Here is a 22,472-nt window from a genome sequence, read left to right as displayed (position 1 = left end):
GGATAATGGCGCTGGAGCATCACTGGAGTAAATGTATTAGTCTTAAGGGAGATTATGTTGAAAAATAAAAATAATTTTGAAATTATTATTATATCACACCTCCAGGGAGTCCAAAGACTCATTGAAGGAGGGCATCTACTCTACAACTCTTCATCTCACTACTTCACCAACGCCATCTACTGCTGACTACCACCACTAGTACTTTCACTACAGACAATCATAACATCCATGCCCACGACAGGATTCGAACCCGCAGCCTTTTGGCTGGTTAGCGTTTTTTCATTGTTAGGCCGAGAACTTTCCAGACCACCATCGTACAAAGTTAAGGCATATCAAAAGTAAGGATGATATTCCTGGATAGTAGTAATCTGGTTCCCAACCAGATTACTATCCAGTCGACATACTGGGACTAACTTTATAGGTGTCACTCCATGGTCTTTTAAGCAGAGGAGACCAGAATGAATTCTCCTTGAGAATCATTCTGATATGACTCCTCTAGAAAAACTGTTTTATGTAGTTATGATTGTTATCCTCTCCCAAGGATGTTACTTGAAATAGATCTCAGCACTAATTGATGAGAGAGAGAGAGAGAGAGAGAGAAATCGCCTCTATGCACAGAGTGGACATATCTAACATGTCAAGACTAGAGCCAAATGTCAAAAATTTAACAAATTCAGATGGAAGTTTAAAAAAAAATGTTCCAAAGGTTTCATGTAAAAGTTGGTGAAACTTATATGATATTATGCATTTGGTAAGTTTAAACCATTATGTATTATAATTATGCGAAGAAGTTCATGTATTTTATCAACGTCAAGCTTATCATTACAATTATTTTTAATGTTCTTGAGCCTCACTATTTATGGTTTGTACAAATTTTCTCTTACTGCTCTTAAGTTCTTAATTTTTATAGAGATAATTCACAGTGTTGCAAAGTAACGTCATACAGGATAATTATCTTTATATTATTTTTTTATTCCATTGTTACAACATGTCAAGTAAGCATGTGTAATTGGTATCTTCTAAGCCTAAAATAATTTATCTACTCACTAGCTTAGATGTCAGGGATAATTTTGTAAAGTGATTATGATTACACCTATCTTGTGTAAAGACAATAAGTTTCCAGCCAACTTAATGCTTGAAAAAGGTCTAGAAAATTTCTATTATCAACAGATATCATGTAGTTATAATTGTAGTAGAATCTCCCTCCCCCATCCCTTTCTATATGCAGGACAATTTTATAAAATTATTACACCTATTATGTGGAAAGAAAAAATTCTGAGTTTCCAGCCAACTTAACAATGCTTGAGAAAGGTCACAGAAATTATCATCAGAAGTGCAATATGAATGTCTCTCTCTTTCTTGCTTTCAAACAAGGAAATCACTGCACCAAATGTGTTTTCTCAGCATTTCAAATACATAAATTCCTATTCTGAGAATATAATAAAAAAAACAAAAGAAGAGAAATCTTGAATATGTAAAAAATATTATCACTTTGCTCCCGAATGTGATATAAAATTTTAATTACCTTAGGCACTTCAATGCTAATTTCTCTCATTGAGCTAGGTTTAATGTTTTTGTGTGCAAAAGCTACATCACTTGTAGTTAAAATTACTGTCATATCACTATCCTTGCTTGATCCTGCAGAAGTATATCGATCTAATGCATGGGAAGCAGCTAAAATGACAAAATCAATGCAAAATTCATAAAACTTCAAACACTATGAGAACTGAAATATGCTGCTTAAATTTTTTAAAAAATGACTATAAAATTGTTTATACTCACTGTAATTGATACTTTATTAAATTTCACTCACCTGTTAGTCTTACAGGGACATATATTTATAACAAGTGTTTATTATAATTCATTTATCAACTTAATTTTACGATACCAAAACTATTCATAATAATGCTTAATGGTATAAACCAACACCAAGAGAGAAAAAATACATTTATTAAACTCACTAATACATGTGTATTTGAAACAATTTAATGTTTCAAATACACATGTGCATTCTTCTCTACATGTTGAATGCATAGTGCTAAAAAATGACAAACAAACCATTTGCACAGAACTGGATGCTATGCCCTTTATTTGCATCCACATTGAATTGTTACTTCTGACCATATAAGCAGCCCCATTTCTTGCAAAGCCAATGCAATTTTCTAACTTTATATTGTATTTACTCAGCTCAATCTTCAATGCATCAAAAAGATAGTGAATTGCTGTTGATGATATGGAAAGTAGGCCTAAAAAAATGCAGTTTTAGTGCCTATATTTTCTGAAAAACACCATACCACTACACACAAGTGCTTTTGTGTAGCAATATCAGCTGATTCATCAAAGATGAAATACAAACTTTTTACCTTTAATATCTTCTTTCAAAGCATATAATGCTGCACTAACCATGTTTTTCAATTATCTGTGCACACTTATTCCAGTGCAATTCTATACTTTCAAGAGTGCTACCTTTACCATGGTATTTTATTATCTCTCAGATGATCAACTGCTATCACTGCATACTGCCAAGTAAATATTACTGCTAACTTAATTTCAGCCCGTTTAATGTTTTCTTGAGATTCAAAGTTTCCTAGACACACACAAAAGACACAAGAGTATTTTGGCTCAAACCAAAAGTCTTATATTTATGTTCAGAAGAGGCTTTGTGTTGAGTAAAATTATAATTTACCTTTCACATTACAACAGCAGTTTACAGAAAGCATTTTTTTTTTTTTTGGTATTTCCAGTCAATATTGTAACAAAGCTTCCACTTAAGCATTTTGATCAAGGGCTACTGAAAATTCTTCTGAAACTGTCACTCACTTCTACCCACATGTGTGAAAACAACAGACTGAGGAGTAGATTAATACATGCACAGCAAATTAGCCAGTTCGATAAATATTCTAAACTTGTATTGTACTTAACCAGTTTGCATTCACTTCATAACATAAACGGTATATTATTTACCATTATTATAAATTATTTATTATTATTATATACTAGGGGCTCTTCCCCCTGATGCCTATGCAGCCCCCCCCCCCCCGAGTTCCAGGCGGGCAGGCCGGTTCTCCTTGAATTCTGATGACTCGAAAGGGGGGGGGTCTGGTGCCTACAGCACCCAATCCCCCCCCCCCCCCCCCCCCCCCGAGTTCCTGACTGGTAGGCCGGTTCCTCTTAAATTCTGATGAATCGAATTTTGAAAACTCGAAACGGGGTTCCGCCCCCCCTGGTGCCTACACGACCCCCCCCTCGAGTTCCAGACTGGTAGGCCAGTTCTCCTCGAATTCTGATGACTCAAAAAGGGGATTCCACCCCCCCCCCCCAAGTTCCAGACTGGTAGGCCGGTTCTCCTTGAATTCTGATAACTTGAAAGGCCCCCCGACACCCAACTGCCCTGAGTTCTGGACTGGTAGGCACAGCACCCAATCCCCTGAGTTCTGGACTGGTAGGCCAGTTCTCCTTGAATCCTGATGACTCGACCCCCCCCCCCCAAGTTCCGGACTGGTAGGCCGGTTCTCTTCGAATTCAGATGACTCGAAAGGGGTGGGTTCTGCTCCCCCCCACCCCCGGTGCATACGGCACCCAATCCCCTGAGTTCTGGACTGGTAGGCCTGTTCTCCTTGAATTCTGATGACTCGACACTCAGGGTAGCCCTGAGTTTCAAAACATTTCAAATAACTTGACAAAAAACGTGACACAAAAACATTACAAAAAAGGCTTATCATTTTATATTATAGAGTAGATTATTATGTAATATAATATTGAAGAAGATTAACATTTAAAGAAAGGAAACTAAAAATTTATATTTATTTATATATAATATAATATATATAAATTATATTAAATCTGGATTTATAACATGTTATTATCATTTTAATAATATCCACAAGAAACCCACCAGAAAAATTTTAATAACTAGATTTATAAAGGAAAATATATGAAAGTAAATAATTTTTCAAAAAGGCTGAAAAATGGCCAATAATATAAATATGGCAAAAGCAAAAATGCTATTGCCAGTAACCTTTCAAAAAGGTCAATATGACAACTCTGCTACAAAATTCATTTCCTGTTGTCTTTATTGCTCTCTTAATGCCATCAGTAATTGTGAAAATTTTTTAGTTTCCTTTCTTTAAATGTTGATTTTCTTCAGTCTGACTTTGCTAATCGCGAAGTTACCATTTTATGAGATTTTAATTCTCACAACACCAACTAGCCTCCCTTTTCTAACTACACTGATCCAGCAGGTGAAGATACTAAAGCCATTTGCTATCATCAATTTCACAGAAATTTTTCAGACATCTAACAGAATACTGGGGTAGGAACACTGATTTCTCTGCTTTTTTTTCCTTGGTTGTATTATTGTTTCCTGTCTTCTGATCCAAACATTTGCAATGAGTTCATAATTGGAAAAATTCTCGGAAGCATTCAATCCCAATTTGATTTTAATTCTCTAAATCTTAGCACTCTGAAATGTATTCCAAGGTCACTCAAAAGAATAATAAGAATCGCACATGCGCACAATAGGCTATTGGTTAGATTTTTTGCTTACACTTTTCTTCCACTTCCTTTTCTGCTTACACTTCAGCTTCAAATAGCTGCAAGCAAATTATCAACTTGTCAAAAGCAAGAACCTTGCACCATGTTCAAATGGCAGTCATGATTTCTGGTCCAATGCCAAACTGCTGGCTGTAACTGTTATTCAACCATGTTGTCATCTCTTTTGCCATTTTATTGTATCATTACTAATATACTTCAGGTTTCCAACTTTTGTAAGCAAAATTCATATAAAATATATGAATAAATCAGAAAAGAAAAAAACTCAGTCTAAAATACTTTTTTGCTTGAAATTAAAAAAAAAAAAATTACCTTCCTGTAATAATAATTTTAGATCACTTCCAGTATAGCCATGGCAGTAGTCTGCTATGTTTTGGACATTATTATCAGTCATATTATGTGGAATATTTCTTAGCAATTTGGCAAAAATCTGAAAGTAAAACAACAAAATTTCAGCCTATATATATAAATATAATTTAATATGTAAAACAAACATTTTAATTTTGATGTTTTATTATTAAAGTGGATTCAGCAACTTTTCATTATTCATTATAAACTGTTAATGAAAAAAAAAAAGAAGTATATTGGGCACTCACTTAGAATGCTAAAATTTGAATGATATTTATAAGCATCCTAACTGTTAAGCCACATAAATCTGATCATTGTTGAATTAGGGGAACATTCAAAATCACAGGGAATATTTGTTTTCATTCTTTGTATTTATTTCATTTACTTCCTTTTTTTTTTAAATAAAAATCTATCAAGTATTTGAGAAAAATATGCAAATTGGAAGTTGAGAGGGTTACTGATGTGATATGTTATGCAAAAGCTGGAGGTTACTGCTAAGCCGATTATCAAAGAAACACAACTCAGATGATTTGGACTGTTCATAGAATGGGAAATAAAAGCTATCCATGGAAAGCCTGATGATCAAGGGAAAAAATCTATGCAGACATGGGGAAAATGAAAGAGATCAGTAGGATGAAATAATGCCAGGGCACTAGGCTGGAGATCAAAAGAAAGGGCTTGCTCTTTGAGTTACCTCTAACATTTGATTTTTTTTTTATCCTCAGAAAGAAGAGGACTCATCACATAAGAAAGTAAGTGCATGATGGCCTTAAGGCCTTTAAATACTGCAATTCTGCATTCGCATTTTGATGAAAAGCAATAAGTTAAAAAGTTGAAGATCTCTATCTGATTTTATGATGTCTTTGACAAAATAGATGCAACTGAAAAGTTTCGATTTCTTAATGTAATTGCTAAATGAACAAGGGAATATATTCTTGTCCAAATCAGATATTAATTTGTTCTACCCTACTAATTTGAGGCTACTAGCCTGATTTAGCACAGCTGAAAGGACTGCCATCTGGTAGGAAAGCTTTAGATGTCAAATCTTGTTTAGGATGTGAAGAACAAGGGCTTTACAGCTTAAGGCAATTCAAAAAATCTTTCACAGTTTTTCCTCTCCAAGAACCCTCCTACCCTTGGGTGATTAATCTTATAAAGATAACATTAACCATGTTGAAAGTTTATTTTTCACTTGGTTAGAGTATAATAAATTTAGTTTAATCCTTTATCCAAGTGTGGGCAAACAAAGTTTACACCTGAAAGTATCTTCAGGACTGGGGTAAGGTGGTACAACACCAGGACACTCCTTGCAAAGGTGGAGCAAGCTACCAACACTCCTATCTCAGTATCTCCCATAATGCAAAACACATCTCCTTGGAGATACTGAGATAGGAGTGTTGGTAGCTTGCTCCACCTTTGCAAGGAGTGCCCTGGTGTTGTACCACCTTACCCCAGTCCTGAAGATACTTTCAGGCACAAACTTTGTTTGCTCACACTTGGATAAAGGATTAAACTAAATTTATTATACTCTAACCAAGTGAAAATTAAACTTTCAACATCTTTCTCTAAATCCAGAGTAATTTATTAAAAAAGGGTGGCACACCATTTGGTAACTCCTATAGATAGAGATGACCTGCTATTGCTTCTGCCTGGTATCTCCACTTGGGCCTGGCTCCCACTGAAGAGACCTCAATAAAGGTCGAAACTAGTCTGGGTTGTGGCCCTTCCCTTAATGCATAACATTAGACATATCTGCAAGGAGATGTGTTTTGCATTACAGGAGATACTGAGATAGGAGTGTTGGTAGCTTGCTCCACCTTTGCAAGGAGTGTCCTGGTGTTGTACCACCTTACCCCAGTCCTGAAGATACTTTCAAGTGCAAACTTTGTTTGCTCACACTTGGATAAAGGATTAAGCTAAATTTATTATAACATTAACCACCCTATCTTAGCTAAAATCAGGTGCCAAGTTATTTGGCCATAATGGCCATTTAGCCCAACATTAATGGACAGGAAGACATTTATAACATTAACACATCATGCTCAGCTGCTAAGATTAAAAATTTATCCTGATCAACCATGAAATTATCTTCAATCTGCTGTGAGAATGGATGTTTGTGAACAAGTTTAGTCTTATGAGAAACCACCTGCTGACTGGAAGCCTGCAATGGAACCCTTAGTGCATTCAGAGTATGAATGTATGTTAGAGATTTTGAAACATTTATAAGTAGAATTATCATAAAAAACTTAAACCAACCTCTGCCCTTCCTTTTGGTGTTGGTATTGGAATCTCAATCTCCATCTCAAACTTTCCTGGCCTTCTAAAAAGTGGATCTACAGAAGAAATTTTATTTGTGGTAGCCAAAATCAATACTCGCTTAGAAATTTCAGTCTGAAAAGATAAATGTGATATATATATAATGCAAAATAATAAAAGGTTGTTAAACTTACTTTAATATTTACACAAGTATCCAAGCAAACAAAAATATATTTTAGTACAACTCATGATAAAAATGTAATTTAGTGAAACAGCACTAGGAAATTATTGAAAATTGTATTTAATGATTCCAATATTTTATCTCAGTTACAGAGACATCATCAGGGAGTACAAAATGAGACTTGTAACACAAAGGCAGCACAATACTAACTGATACACATGGATGAAAGACTAGCATCCTAACCCTCTATGGACACTTGTCTAGGATGTAAACTGGGATCTCTAAGTATTAGTGTCTCCCATATTGTAGGAAGTTATATTATGTAACTATAGTTATTCAAATTAAGCTCATTTTTAAGAGCAGCAGCAGCAGATTCAAAAAAAAGTCCTTCTCTTCTAAATTTACTGTGATGGAGCATGATGGTCTTTTTCCAAATTGATTCTGTGAGCTGTATCCAAAGCATGGAATGCAAGGCCAAATTGACCATATTCAACATACAGATTTTAGTCCAACAATGTTGAACTTGATTGATTGCATACATCTGTAGAAGTGCACTAAACCAATTTACTGAAGTAAACTGGTTTAGTGCACTCTAAAACAACAAGTATCAGACCTATAAAACAGACCTATAAAAGTCTCATCCACTGTGAACACAAGAAAAATACAGCTGTGATGACTGTATACCAGTGTATAATAAAGAGGGGCAAGAAATGAGCAAACAAAACAAGAGCCCAGACATGTTTCAAGCAAAAAATCTAAGCACTTGTGCATGCATTCCTTTTAGAATATTCCTTATCTTAATGTCAAGTCTTTTTGTGTCCACTCCTTTCCTCTAAATCTATACAGTCTCCAGTGTAAGTTCAATAAATGACTTTATTTTAACAAACCTTACATCTATAAGTTAAAATCTGAATACCGTCTTTTAAATTTCCAGGTTACACATACACATCCATATATGTATGTGTGTGTGTGTGTGTGTGTGTGGTGAAATTTTTTTCACTTCGTTATACTATAAATTAAAGATGCCAAGAAATTATATTCTTGGTTTCATCCTTAATCCAAGTGTAAGCAAACAAAGTTTGCACATGAAGTAATTTCATAACTGAGCTACTAGTATATAGAGGCCAATGACTTCACATCAATTCCCATAATGCAAGGCAAACATTCTTACGGATGTGTATAATGCTATGCATGATGGGACGGGTCATTACCCAGACCGGTTTCACCCTTTATTGAGGTTTCATCACTAGGATACCAAGAAGAGATACCAAAGTTGAAGTAATGCAGAAGTCATATATTTTCCAAATACAAGACTACTTGTATATGGGAAATATATGTGTCACACCTTATTACTAAAATACTCTGGATTAGATATTGATGCTGAAAGTTTTTTTCAGATGACCTTACTGTTTGGGTAATAAGAATGCAGGAAATTTTTCAGAGATAAATAATCAAAGCAGTCAGAGTGATTATCAAAATTTAAACAATAATAAAGAGATCAAATGAATGTAACAAACTGAACCAAAAAAAAAAAAAAGGCTTTGCAGATTTAACATGGGTTGTCATATCTGACTAATGCAAATGAATGGCATTTAAGTCAGAAGGAATTATGTCCTTGTTGGATATTTAAACAGCAGAATAGGAAATGACTGCCAGACATATAAGAATGGTTTGCGAAAATTTGGACAAAAGAGCAAAGCTAATGATAATAGTAAGTACCTGCTAGATTTCTGCTCAAGACTAGTTGTTACTAACACCATGTTCCAACATAAAAATGTACACAAATTCACATGGAGAGAAGATGCAAGAACAAGAAAAGTCTCACTGACTATGTTATTGTTGATAGTGATGTTTCCCACTAGTTCAGGACACAAGAGTATACAGAGGACTTGAAATAGGAAGTGATCACCATTTAGTATCGAGCAGGATAAAACTGAACTTCATAATGAAAAAGAGGGTGTGTAAGAAAATTCTGAAACAAATCAAAGTTGAACCACTATCAGATGTGAACTGTAGACTCAAATACATAAACGTTATTCAAGAAAAGTGAAAGAGTTTGAAAACGAGTACCAAATGTTTGAAATCAGTGGAAAACCCTAAAGAAAACTTTGACTGATTCAGCAAGAGAGGCATGTGGTGATGTAATCTGCAAGGATAGGAAAATCAGAACTCCATGGGGGAATCAGGAAGTTAAAGAAGCAATCAAGGAAAAGAAGAAAGCATATCAAAAGTTCCTGGCAAGTAAGTTTCCTTGTGCTCTTATGGAATACAGAGAAAAATGTAAGAAAACAGTGTTGTGTAAAATTAACTAAACAAAAGTCATGCAAAGACTTTGGTAAGAGCATTGAAAATAAATATCAGGAAAGTGATAAAATATTCTGGAGGCTATTGAAAAAGCTCAGAGAAAGAAAACAACTGTCACTTTTCAACATAATCTCTGTTTACTTCAACACACTTTTCACATCTTCGAATTAACATTTCTATGCCCTTGATAAAATAGTCTGTATTTTTGTTGGCGAAATGGCCTAAAACTCCATCTTTCACCTCACTGTCATCTGCAAATTTTCTTCTTCAAAGAGCTTTCTTCAGTTTTAAGAAGAGGTAGTAGTCACTAAGTGCTAGATCTGGGCTGTAGGGTGGGTATTCAATCTCTTGGAAGCTACAGTCATTTACTGCAGCCTTCAAAATGACTCAGCATTTCTCATCTCTTCTCCTTTATGGCATCGTATAATTTGTGCAGAAGTGAAGCATAATATTCTGCATTCATGGTGGTATTCCTTTCCTTGAAGTCAATCAAGACAATTTCTCAGCAATCCCAAAAGATTGTTGCCATGATCTTCTTGGTGGACTTGACCTTGGCTTTTCTCGGCAGTACTTCGCCTGGTTTGCACAACTTCATGGATTCCCTTTTGGAATAAGGATCATAATAAAGGAGCAGGGTTTCATCCCCATTGACAATGGATTCCAGCACTTCTCTCTGATTCCCTTGGCAAAGCTCTAAAAACTTGAGGTAACAGCTCACACGATGCTCCTGAATTGAAGACGGAAGTTGGGGCACCAACCTTCGGCAGAAGCTTCTTGTGAATGATGCGAAAGATGGTTGTTACAGAAAGTCACAAGGTTGCTGAGATCTCTTTGAGCTTCAGCCATCTGTCATTAAGCAGTTCCTCCTCAACAAGAGATATTTTCCTCAGTTATCACTTCCACAGGCCAACCATCACAAGGATCATCTCCAATGATCTCTTCGTAGGTGAAACTGTTTAGCCCATTCCTTCATGGTGGAATATGAAGGAAAAGCTTCCCCATAAACACCATCCAATTGCTGTTTGATAGCACTTGGAGAAAGCCATTCTTTGGTGAAGAACTATCACAGCACAGTATGCATTTTTAACATTACAGCCACTTAGTGTGCCACATGTTAGTCAAATGAGTACCTTCAAGTGAACGACGTAAGCAGAGAGTTGGAATTTCTTTTTTTTTTGAGTTATCAATTATTCCATGCCCTTTAGGACCCTTGCGATGCTCCTCTTTCAATTACTGATAGTGGACCTCATGTGGCAGCAGACTCAGGTAGAAGATTCTGAAACCCTAGATTTACAACACTTCTCTTTCAATTACCGACAATGGTAATTGTAAACCTGGGTCCGCCGCCATGTGAGGCAGTGGATCCACATTACAGAAGGCGAAAACTAAGACCCCCCAGTCCTTCTAGGCATTTTGGTTACTGACAATGGACCTCGTGTGGCATAGGACCCAGGTAAGAGAAGGTGAAAACCCTAAGACCCAGTCCTTCTAGGTGTTTTGGTTACCGACATGTGGCAGCAGACCCAGGTAGAAGATTCCGAAATCCTAGATTTACAACACTTCTCAGACCCAGGTAAGAGAAGAATAAGAAACCTAAGACAAAGTCCTTCTCGACATCTCACCTTATATGGGCCTGGACTTCCACTGTATGCATGTGCACATCTCTCGTAACTTCCATGTATGGTCATGTGTTGACATTCGACCATGATGCCATCATACTTCGCATGTTTTTTGAAATTACCATATATGGACATGAGTTAACAGCATTACATAATGACGTCAGTGCCACATTATTTTAACAAAGGCTCATGGTTAAATTATTACAAATACAAGATTATTATATACAAAATTTGACATTTCTTGAAGCGCAATCTCCCTAGAAAACCATATAAAAACGAACATGATAAGTTACATATTAACATATCATGAGAGATTTTACACAATCAAAAACCAGAATTGTGGGAAGGCAGCTGGAGTAGATATGATATTTGATCAGAAATGCTCAAATATGGAGGTATAAAAGTTTTATAGTAGCTACACTGCATAATTCAGAAGGCCTGGTCAGAGGGTAAAATTTCAGATAATTGGAATAGAGTGCCCATAGTATCCATTTATAAAAAAGAAAGTTAGAATTAAAGAGGAATTTCTCTACTGAGTGTTTGTGGTAAGATTTATACAAATATTCTTGAGAAATGGCTAAGAAAAATTGTGGAGGAGAAGCTGGGTTCGTGCCAAACAGAGGTTGTCAAGATCAGATTTTCACTTTAAGACAAATAGTTGAGAAATCTTGGGAATATAACAAGGATTTGTATTTAAGTTTTGTTGATCTTTAAAAGATATATGACAAGGTGTCAAGAGGAAAACTGTTCAAAATGCTTCTAGTTATACGGTGTAAATGGGACATTATAATCGAGAGATGCATAGTCTTTGAGTTGTAAATCAGCAGTCAGATTGAAGGAACTACAGGAATATGGTCTGATGTTAAATCAAGTATGTGACAAGGATGTACATTATCTCCACTGTTATTCATCATCTATCCTATCCCTCTCGTCCATCCTAGGACAGGTTGAGTCCCCTCCTAATGAGGGGTTACTGGCATATTGATGCAGCTGGTTCGCCACTCATCTGCTGCATCCCCTAAGGATGATATTCATGACTGTAATCCATGCGTGTTCACGGATCATCATCTATATGAATCACATTATGAAGGAAAGCGGTATTAAACCTGATATCAAAACTGGAAATGTTATCTCAACTGTTTACTTTATACAGATGATATATCCCCTGAACAAATTCAGAACAAGTCTGCAGGATTCCCTGATCAAAACTGAACAACTGCTGTAATAAATTTGATATGAAAATCAGCATTAAAAAGACAAAGACAATGAAAATGGGCAGAAACATTGAAAACATCACTACATCCTGAATCGAGAACCTATAGAACAAGTAAAACATTTCAACTATTTAGGCATAATTTTTAGTGAAGATGGCAAATTAAATTTGGAAACAGAGAGCAGAAGTAGCAAAGCTGGTATGGTAGGAAGTCAGCTGAATAAATTTATATGAAATAAGAGATTCAAAGAAAGAAGATGAATCGGCATTAAAGACTATTTATTTTTGGATAAATCAGTTTAAACATGTAGAAAGGCTTATACACTGGTTAAACATGATAATTAAATACTTAAGGAATTAATAGCGTATAAGTTATGTAGTACTTGCATGCACGTCTTTATCTTAAGTTCCCATGAAGATGGCAACGTGACGTTGCCAAAATATTGCAAAGTATATATTAAAGTTTGATTTAATTTATATTTCTAGTACACACTGTCAATTCCTTACGTATTTAATTATCAAGTTCAAACATGGTCGTAAGTCCATCAAAGATGAAGTGCACTCCGAATGTCTGACTGAGGTCACTATGAAGGAAATGATTGACAAAATCCATGGTATCGTTATGGAAGACCGCCGAGTGAAAGTGCTTGAGATTGTAGGCATCTCAACAGAACAGGTGTATAATATCCTGCACGAAAAATTGCACATGAAAAAGCTGTGTGCATGATGGGTGCCGCGATTGTTGACTGTCTATCAAAAACGTATGTGAAAAGACATTTTAACGCAGTGTTTGGTGATGTTTAATCACAATTTGCAGGATTTTTTTGCGGTGATTCGTGACTGTAGACAAAATTTGGATCCACCACTACACACCTTAGTCCAAGCAGCAGTCAAGACAGTGGACAATGCCTGGTGAAAGAGCACCAAAAAAAGACCATTTTGTCAGCTGGGAAGGTGACTTCATATTTTTTGGGATTCCCAAGGAATTATCATGGTAGGCTATTTAGAAAAGGGTAAGACAATAACAGGAGTCTATTATGTGTCATTGTTGGACCATTAAAAAAAGAAAAATTGAAATGGTCCAACAATGATGCATAATAGACTCCTTTTTTTTGTGCACCAATCTTGGTGCACAAAAAAAAAGTGCTCTTTCATCAAGACAATGTACCAAGCCACACATCGGCCATCGCAATGGCAAAATTGCATGAATTGAGGTTCGAATTGGTTCCACATCCACCATATTCTCCAGACTTGGCCCTGTGTGACTTCTTCCAAACTTAAAAATTTGGCTCAGTGAGAAAAAATTTTCTTTGAACGAGGATGTCATCAAGGCTGCTAATGACTATTTTGCACAATTTGACAAATCCTACTTTTTAGATGAGGTGAAAAAATTGGAAACTTGCTGGACAAAATGTGTAGACCTCGATGGAGACTATGTTGAGAATAAAGGTGATTTTTTCCAAAAAAATGTGTTTAACTTCTTTTTTTACCAAACTTTTTTAAACAACCCTCGTAACTACCGAATTAAAATAAAAAATTAGGGATGTTGTAACTATAGATACTCAAGATATGTTGAATCACAGATGGAGAGAGCTGAATTTAAGGTTATGTATATGCCAAGCTAAACATGGAATTCACAACGAACTAGTTCATCCAAAATAAAAACTTTACACACCAAACAATTATTCACAATATTTGTAACAGATGTATCTTAATTTTTCTGATAAATATTTGCATTTAAAATACTACAACATTTTGTGAGAACAATGACTAATGCATTAAAATCCAGCCTTAATTTTGACCGTTTTATTTTCCCTTCCTTATTTCATCAACATAACCACAGAAAAGCACCATCGCACATTTAACAATTAATCCTTATTCCTCTTAGCAATAGTTATCTTCATTAAATTGAATGAATATTTGTGTTGTTTAAATTACTGAGTAGAGTAATTTAAAAGTAATTCACAAACATAACTTATGTTTCAGCCATTTTGTTCTGGAGAAGAAAAGTGCAATTATAGGAGGAAAATCCCCTACAACCTTCATATTAGATTCAATGGATGGAGAGTATAGTCGGATACTGTAAAAATCAATCAAAAATAAACTGTTAACAGGAATGCATTCCATTTCCAAATTAAAAACCAGCCATGTTTTGCAATATATGAACCGAAACATGTAACATTCTTCAGTTCTGAACAAATGGGGTACTTCACATTTGAGTTAGGTACAGTGTATTATTATATAATAATTAACAAAGTTACCTATATTTGATTTTTTAAGTATCAATTAGGGAAAAAAAACTGAGATAAAAGAACTCACTGGTATGCTCTCAATAAGTGAAGACAGCACATGTATGAATCTACTGTGAAGTTCATTTTTCTTTCTTTTAGAAGACACAACATCGATGTCCTCAATTAAAATTATGCTTGGGGCTCTAATTATAAAAACACAAAGTAAGTAAAATGTTAGCAAGTTTAATTTCTTCATAAAATGTAAGAGAAATTTCATCTACAACATTGAAAAAAAAAAATAAAAAATTATATTACTAGCAATGGGCTCAGTTTACAAAACATCAATATCCAAAATTTAATTTAAAATATACTAATAAAAAAAATTTAAAAAAAACACGGGGGAAGGAGTGAAAGTTAAGTATGTGTGGTCTTTCTCTTCAAAATATAAAAATAAAAAAAATTAAAAAATAAAAAATCCTCTATAGAGTCAACACATTCATTGTGGGAGATCTCAACCCAGCAACATGTCTGTCATAATGAGCTTTGAAGTTATTTACACTATCTGCATTAACAATGCACTGCATTAGCAATGCATTCTACTCACTAACACCTCTCCATAAAAAATAGCTCTTTGTTCCTTATATTTTTCTTTATTTCTTAAAGGGAATCATTCACGACTCTCCCTTTTCATTTTCTATCCATTCCATTTTTATGTCTCTCTCTCTTTCAACATAAGATCATCATATGATGTTCTTATGATGACTGATTTCATTACACATCACCTGTTTGATAAAGAGACATCACTTCAAATCATATATGTAACAAGAGGAATTTCATTAGACCTGTTTCAAGCAGAGTTAAGATTGAGACACCTAAAACATGGCAGAGTTCAGTGAACTTAATGATAATTTGGGTTTTTTTTTCTCCAAAAAGTTAGTATACAGTCATACCCCGAAGTTACGCAGTAGGTGGGACCAACAAAAAGCGCGTAAGTCGAATTCGCGTAACTCGGGTATAATTTTGCATACGAACATACAACATATTAGTTAATTGGGACCAAAGGTTTACAAAATCCTTTGGTCACAATTAATCTGTTAGATCTATCTGTTATTTCTACTGGAAAAGGAGACGGAATTTAGCAACTTAGATAAAGCAATACAAGAAACCTTTTTTGCTGGTATAAAAATTAACAAAAAAATTTAACTACATGAGGTAAGAGTACCTATACTTCGGTGAATTCAGAATATCTTACTTCAGAGTCAGGAGGAATAATGTGTGCTACATAAGGGTGATGAGAAAGGATTCTATGGAAAAAGAAGAAGAGAATCTTATATCTTCAGAATAGGCCTTAACAAAGAAACTGACTATGAACATTTTGTTATTGTATAAACAAAGTGTTTAGTCTAGTAAACATGATTAAGTATATGTTAAACAAACTAGTAATAGAATGAGTCAGAGAATGGGTGATCTCTAAAGTGTAAGTTTATCTTAAAAGGCCTTGGATGCAGTTAATTTTGTAGTTAGTTGTGTAATTTTATTTGAAGTGTATATATTGTTTTTGTTTTATTAAATGTGTATATTTTGTATATGGTCTTGAGTGAGTGATTTTTCAGATTCTGAAACAAACAGTTAAAAGTCATTGCACCAATTGGAAATGAACCCTTGTGCATATAAATAAAAACACTCAGAAATTAGAAATAATCTTATAGAGAAAATCTCATAACAAATGAAAATAGATAATTATAAAAAAAATTAAATAATTAAAATCTAATCTCCTTATAACACTACCTTCCTACCTCATTTTATTATACTGAGTGCAAGAAAAAGTCATTAATAAGAAAAGAAACTGCATATGTTTAATATATAATTTTATTCTATATGGAGTGTGTGTGTGTGTGTGTGTGTGTGGTGCATACACACTGTTAATAAAATATATAAGGGTCAAAGCTGTATAACTGAGAGGAGACCTCCACATAGCCTTTAAAGGAATGTGAAGAACCGACCAGGCAATGACAATCAACGAAAAGAAGGGGAAGCCATAGTATTCAACAGGCTAATCTTCTCAAATAGTGGGCAATTTCAAGTAGAGTGATGTGGGCAAATATCAGAATGGGGAACTGGACAATGAGACTTATTTGTACCTATGGTTCCACAGAAGGTTCTCCTAAGGTAGAAGTGGAGGAATTTTTTTTCAGGCTTTAGAAAAAGTAATAGAAAAGGTGCTTGTTGGGGATCTTAATAGCAGAGTAGGAAATGATTATCAGACATACAAAAATATTTTGGGGAAATTTGGAGAAAAGTGCAAAGCTAATAATAATGGCAAATACTTGTTGGATTTCTGCTCAGGACAGGAACTGGTTATTACTAACACCATGTTCCACCATAAAAATGTGCACAAATTCACATGGAGAGAAGAGGCAAGGAATATGAGACTTTTCTTTTCTTTTCTTATCTCATCGACTATATTACTGTTGATAGTTGATGTTTTCTCTCTGGTGCAGGACACTAGAGTGTACAAAGGATTTGAAATTGGAAGTGATCACCATTCAGTCTTGAGCAGGATATAACTGAATTTCATATTGAAAAGAAGAACATGTAAGAAAGTTTTAAAGTGAATAAAAGTTGAACAGCTCTCAGATGTGAACTGTAGACTAAAATACACAAAGATTATTGAAGAAAAAATGCAAGAGTTTGAGAACAGGAACCAAACATTGGAGATTCAGTGGCAAGCCCTGAAGAAAACACTGATTGATTCAGCCAGAGAGGAATGTGGTGAGGTTGTCTGCAAGGATAGAAAAATCAGAACTCCATGGTGGACACAAGAAGTTAAAGAAGGCGGTGAAGGAAAAGAAAAAAGCATATCAAAAGTTCCTGGCAAATAAATCAGCTTGTGCTCTTAGAAAATACAGAGACAAACGTAAGAAAGCAAACCACTTTGTAAAACTAGCTAAACAAACGTCATGAGAGGACTTTGGCAAGAACATAGAAAATAAATATCAAGTTGGTGGAAAAATATTCTGGAGGTTGTTGAAGAAGCTTAGAAATGGAGGAAAGAGTGCTGTAAAAGGAGTTAGAGACGATAAAGGTGACATGAAAATGGGAGAAAAAGATATCCTTGAAGTATGGAGTAATTACCTCGAAAAATTGCTAAATGAAACAAGCAGTAATAATACAATGGGAAAAAACACTCAACAGGCATCCAGTAAGGAATACATATCCATACTTGAAGTAGAAAAAGTCATCAAAGGCTTGAAATGTGCAAAGGCAGCAGGAGTAGACGATATTCGACCAGAAATGCTGAAGTATGGTGGTATAAAAGTCTTACAATGGCTTCACTGCATAGTTCAGAAGGCCTGGACAGAGGGACAAATTCCTGATGATTGGAATAGAGTTGTAATAGTACCCATACATAAAAAAAGAAATAAAACTGAATGTGAAAATTACAGAGGTATTTCCCTACTGAGTGTTCCTGGTAAGATTAATGCCAGTATACTTGAGAAACAGTTGAGAAGAATTGGTGAAGAACAAGCTGGATCGAGGCCAAATAGAGGCTCTCAGGATCAGATCTTCACTTTACGACAAGTAATGGAGAAATCATGGGAATATAACAAAGATCTGTGTTTAAGTTTTGTCAATCTGGAAAAGGCATATGACAAGGTGCCCAGAAGCTATTCAATACGCTACAGTTGTATGGTGTCAATTGGGCATTATATCAAGCAATACTTAGTCTGTATTTGAGTTGTAAGTCAGCAGTTAGAATTGAAGGAAGTACAGGAAGATGGCTTAATGTTAAATCAGGGTTGCATTAGGATGTACATTATTCCATCTGTTATTCATTATCTATATGGATCACATTATGAAGGAAAGTGGTATTAAACATGATATCAAAATTGAAGATGTTAATGGCAGCTCTTTGCTTTATGCGGAGAATCAACAAAGCTGGTATGGTAGGAAGTCAATTGAATAAATTCATATGGAATAAGAGAGAAATTAGTCAGAACACAAAATGTTTGAACACTGTCTGTATACAAGACAGTGTTCAAACCAATTTTAACTTCTGGATCTGAGAGCTGGGTCAGAAGTAAAACACTTGACCAAAGACTAAAGACCGCATATACAAGAGTCCTGAGAAAGATTAGAGGCATGAACAGATGGCATCAATGATGATAATATCATATTAAAAACGAGAATATTAGGAAAGAACTTGACATTGTCAGAATCTAGGAATGCATTAGCAGAGCTAATCTCAGGTGGTATGGTCACTTAAACAGAATGGGCGAGGAAAGATTAGCAAAACAAGTGCTCTCTGCTAGGTTGGCAGGAAAACGACCCAGAGGAAGGCCAAGATATAGGTGGATTGATACGGTACAATGTGCCTTAGATGATAGAAATATAAGATCTGATAATGTTGGAGTCTTGACAAGTAACAGACTGATTTGGAGGAAAATTGTAGATAGGAAGTTGGTAACAATGTAAATTTTTCATGTAGTACTATCATATCCTGTACCCCCCCCCTTTGAGGGTACATGGCAGGAATTTGATGATGATGTCACTGACTGGAATCGAACCCAGGTCTTTCTGATCAAAGGGCTTCATCTATACTGACTGAGGTACAGAGGCTCTTAGATGTAGATTGATATAGTAAAAAGCGCTTTAGAAGATAGAAATATAAAACCTAATAATGTTGGCATCTTAATAGGTAACAGATTTATGTGGAGGAAAATTGTAGATAGGAAGTTAGTAACATAATTTTTTCAAGTCATATTGGATATGATCAATATGACTTTTTGAAGACAATAAGAAAATTTTTCAGTACAGTGACATGAATTATTGATCTTATTACATAAAAAGGGCAGCAGAGATGACATCAATTACCACAAGCCAATCAGTTTGCTCTCACAATTGTACAAAATGTTTATATCCATTATATTAGACTCAAGATTTTTGGATGATGCACAACCATATGAACAAACAGCATTCAGAGTAAGATTCTCTACAACAGTTCATATCTACACTATTAACCAAGTAATAGAAAAAGCAAATGAATTTAATTTTCTTATGTATTTAGTGCTTGTAGATTCTGAAAAAGATTGATTTTCTACATCAGTAAGAAATAATAAACAATTTAAAACAACAAGCCATCTCAGCAAAGTATATCAGATTATTAAAAACAGTGTTAAAACATGAGTAAAAGGAGCAAGTCAAGGTGATCCTATATCATAAAACTGTTTTCTGCTACATTAGAAAGTCTTTAAGAATGTCTCATGAAATTAAAGTATGGAATTAACATTAACGAAAAAAAAATTAATCGCATTTTGCAGATGACCCTTTCTTTTAGCGAAAAATAACGAAGCTTAGTAAATGCTAAATGACCTTGACAGAAAGCAGAAAGAAAAGGTTTAAAGATTAATATAACTAAAACAAAAATTATGAAAAATTCAGATCAAATAGAACTAAAATTAGCAGATAACCCCTATTGAAATTGTAGAGAACTATGCTTACCTCAGTCAATCAGTTAATTTTAAGGAAATATAAGATAAAGAAATAAGTTGAAGAATCACACAAGAAAACAAAACATTTTGCCGACCTGGAGATAGAACTTGTAAATTTAAGGAAAAATAAGGATATTAGCCTGTATGCTAAAAACAAAGCTATTTAACGTGAGTATTATTCCAGTGTTTACTATGGAAGTGAGACCTGGATAATGATTAAAAAACAGGAAGACAGGCTGTGTGTGGCCAAAAGAGCCTTAGAAATAAGAATGCTCCACACACACACACACACACACACACACACACACACACACACACACACACACACACACACACACACACACACAGACAGACAGACAGACAGAAAAAGGATACGATAAGAAATCGTAAAAGATATTGTGAAGTACTGTAAAGCATGTAAATGGAAATGCGTTGGCCATATTAGTAGATGACCAGATGAAAAGCAGACAAAAATAAGAAGTGGATACTAAAAGATGGAAGGATGATCTACGAAGGCTTGACATGGGATGGTGGACACTGGCTAAAGATAGACAGAACTAGAAAGTTAAGGGAAGGCCTACATTAAGCATTGGATGGAAAGAGGCTAAAGAAAAATAATGGGAAAAATAATGCTTCAAATCACAAACTGAAATAACAAATGTTAATACTAAATAATAAACATTATTTCAAAAAGCACAAAGGTCAACGTTGGATGGTTTAATGGATAGTATCATCTTCACTTGCTACGTAGAGACTGTACATTTAGATTTCACTGTAATATGGATGTTAATGAATATCTTTATTGACAGATGATTTTCATCATTGAGTGTGCTACAACTTTGCTTATTAGAGGTCTAAAAATCAAGATTAATTCATTCTTGCCTAACATGGCACAACCCTTTAATTGCAAATTGTTACGTATCACTTAATAGTCAGTTAGCAATGTTGCAATTGTAACAAACAACTACAGTATTTACTTGAATATAACTTGCATCCCTGATTTTATTTTATGAAATTAAAGTTTCGTATATACCTTGCACGTGAAAAAAAAAAGTTTAAACACATTCATGTCAGGACAATAGTCACTCGCTTGCCATGGTAAACAACACGCCCTCCCCAACAGTCACTATACTGCAGATGCAAGAAAAACAAGTAGTTTTATTGTATCACTGAAAGGTACGGAGATATTTACAGTCTAGTAATATATTTGTCAACAAATAGTGAAATTAGAGACAGCCGGGATAAAAATGGCATTAACTAATGAATCACATGTCCCATCCCCTCCCACAGAAACTATGCTGTACAGACTCAAGCAAAACTGTATGCTGTACTGCCAAAGACAGTATCTAACTAAAAACATTTGTCCAAATTTTCAATTAAATGAAATAAGTGTTTGTTTGATTGCAGCATTTGAACTTTTCGATGTCATTAAGACAGATCACAAAGGTTAACTTCAAATAAAATTCTACCAGTGAATTAAAACTAACATGCTGTAATGAAATAATGAAAAAAACAAGCAGCATTAAAATTCAACAGAAGGGTTGAAACTTTGTGTCAGCTGAGCCTGTCCACGCAACATGAAAGCGGTACACAAATGGTAATGAGAAGTTCTGTTGGAACAACAAACGGGCAAAACACCACCCCAACGTCACCATGTTAAGACTAAGAAATATATAGTGGGTGTTATGGCAGTTTCAGATATTTTGTAATTCAGTTGAAGAGAATCTGCATTTCAACTCAACAACTGTTGGCTTCCCTTTGCTGTTGAGTCATGCGATCTTTTGTTAATACTGCACCAATCATATGCACATTTTGTAGCTGCTCTACCAGCCTACCATTGCTGTTCCTTTCATGCTCTGCTTTAACTTCTCATTAGTCATTCGTGAAGGATTGTTCATTAGATATCTCAAGTCTTGTAAATTACTGGTAATTTTTGATTGAAATATGGAGAAACATTCAAGTTACAATGCTGGTTTTAAACTCAGTTATTGATTTTGAAAAAAACATGCAAATCGAGCAGCAGGACATGAGTTTACAGTGACTGAGTTCAATGTGCAATATTGGCATAAACAGAAACTTGATTAGAAAGCACCAATAAGTCAAGAAAAGCATTCTGAGGACCTAAAAGTGGAAAGTTTTGCTGAATCGGAGGACGAGTTACTTGAATATAGTTAGATTTGCGTAAAGATGTGTTTCACATGAAATGTTACATTTCAAAGCACATGAATTAGCTACAAAACAAGGCATCAGTTGCAAAGCTCTGGAAGTGAGCCAAGG

At 34.8% G+C, this 22,472-nt stretch overlaps 1 protein-coding gene across 1 annotated transcript in view; it reads right to left on the bottom strand.

Annotated features, from left to right (window-relative positions):
- LOC150105722 (ATPase family gene 2 protein homolog A-like) overlaps nt 1–22,472 on the bottom strand; it is a 161,985-nt gene that overhangs the window by 78,717 nt on the left and 60,796 nt on the right. Inside the window, exons 6-9 of the mRNA XM_090395041.1 lie at nt 14,792–14,906; nt 7,156–7,290; nt 4,864–4,981; nt 1,526–1,674 (exon numbers count right to left, since the gene is read on the bottom strand). Coding sequence (XP_090251167.1) covers nt 1,526–1,674; nt 4,864–4,981; nt 7,156–7,290; nt 14,792–14,906 — 517 coding nt within the window. The remainder of the gene's footprint in view (nt 1–1,525; nt 1,675–4,863; nt 4,982–7,155; nt 7,291–14,791; nt 14,907–22,472) is intronic.

The sequence above is a fragment of the Typopeltis vanoorti genome, chromosome 6 (assembly GCF_054136105.1).
Source record: "Typopeltis vanoorti isolate ZY-2024b chromosome 6, IOZ_Tvanoo_1.0, whole genome shotgun sequence".
In the NCBI taxonomy this organism is placed as follows: Eukaryota; Metazoa; Arthropoda; class Arachnida; order Uropygi; family Thelyphonidae; genus Typopeltis; species Typopeltis vanoorti.
Note: the sequence above shows the minus strand (reverse complement) of the source record. Positions and strands in the feature narration are given on the sequence as shown.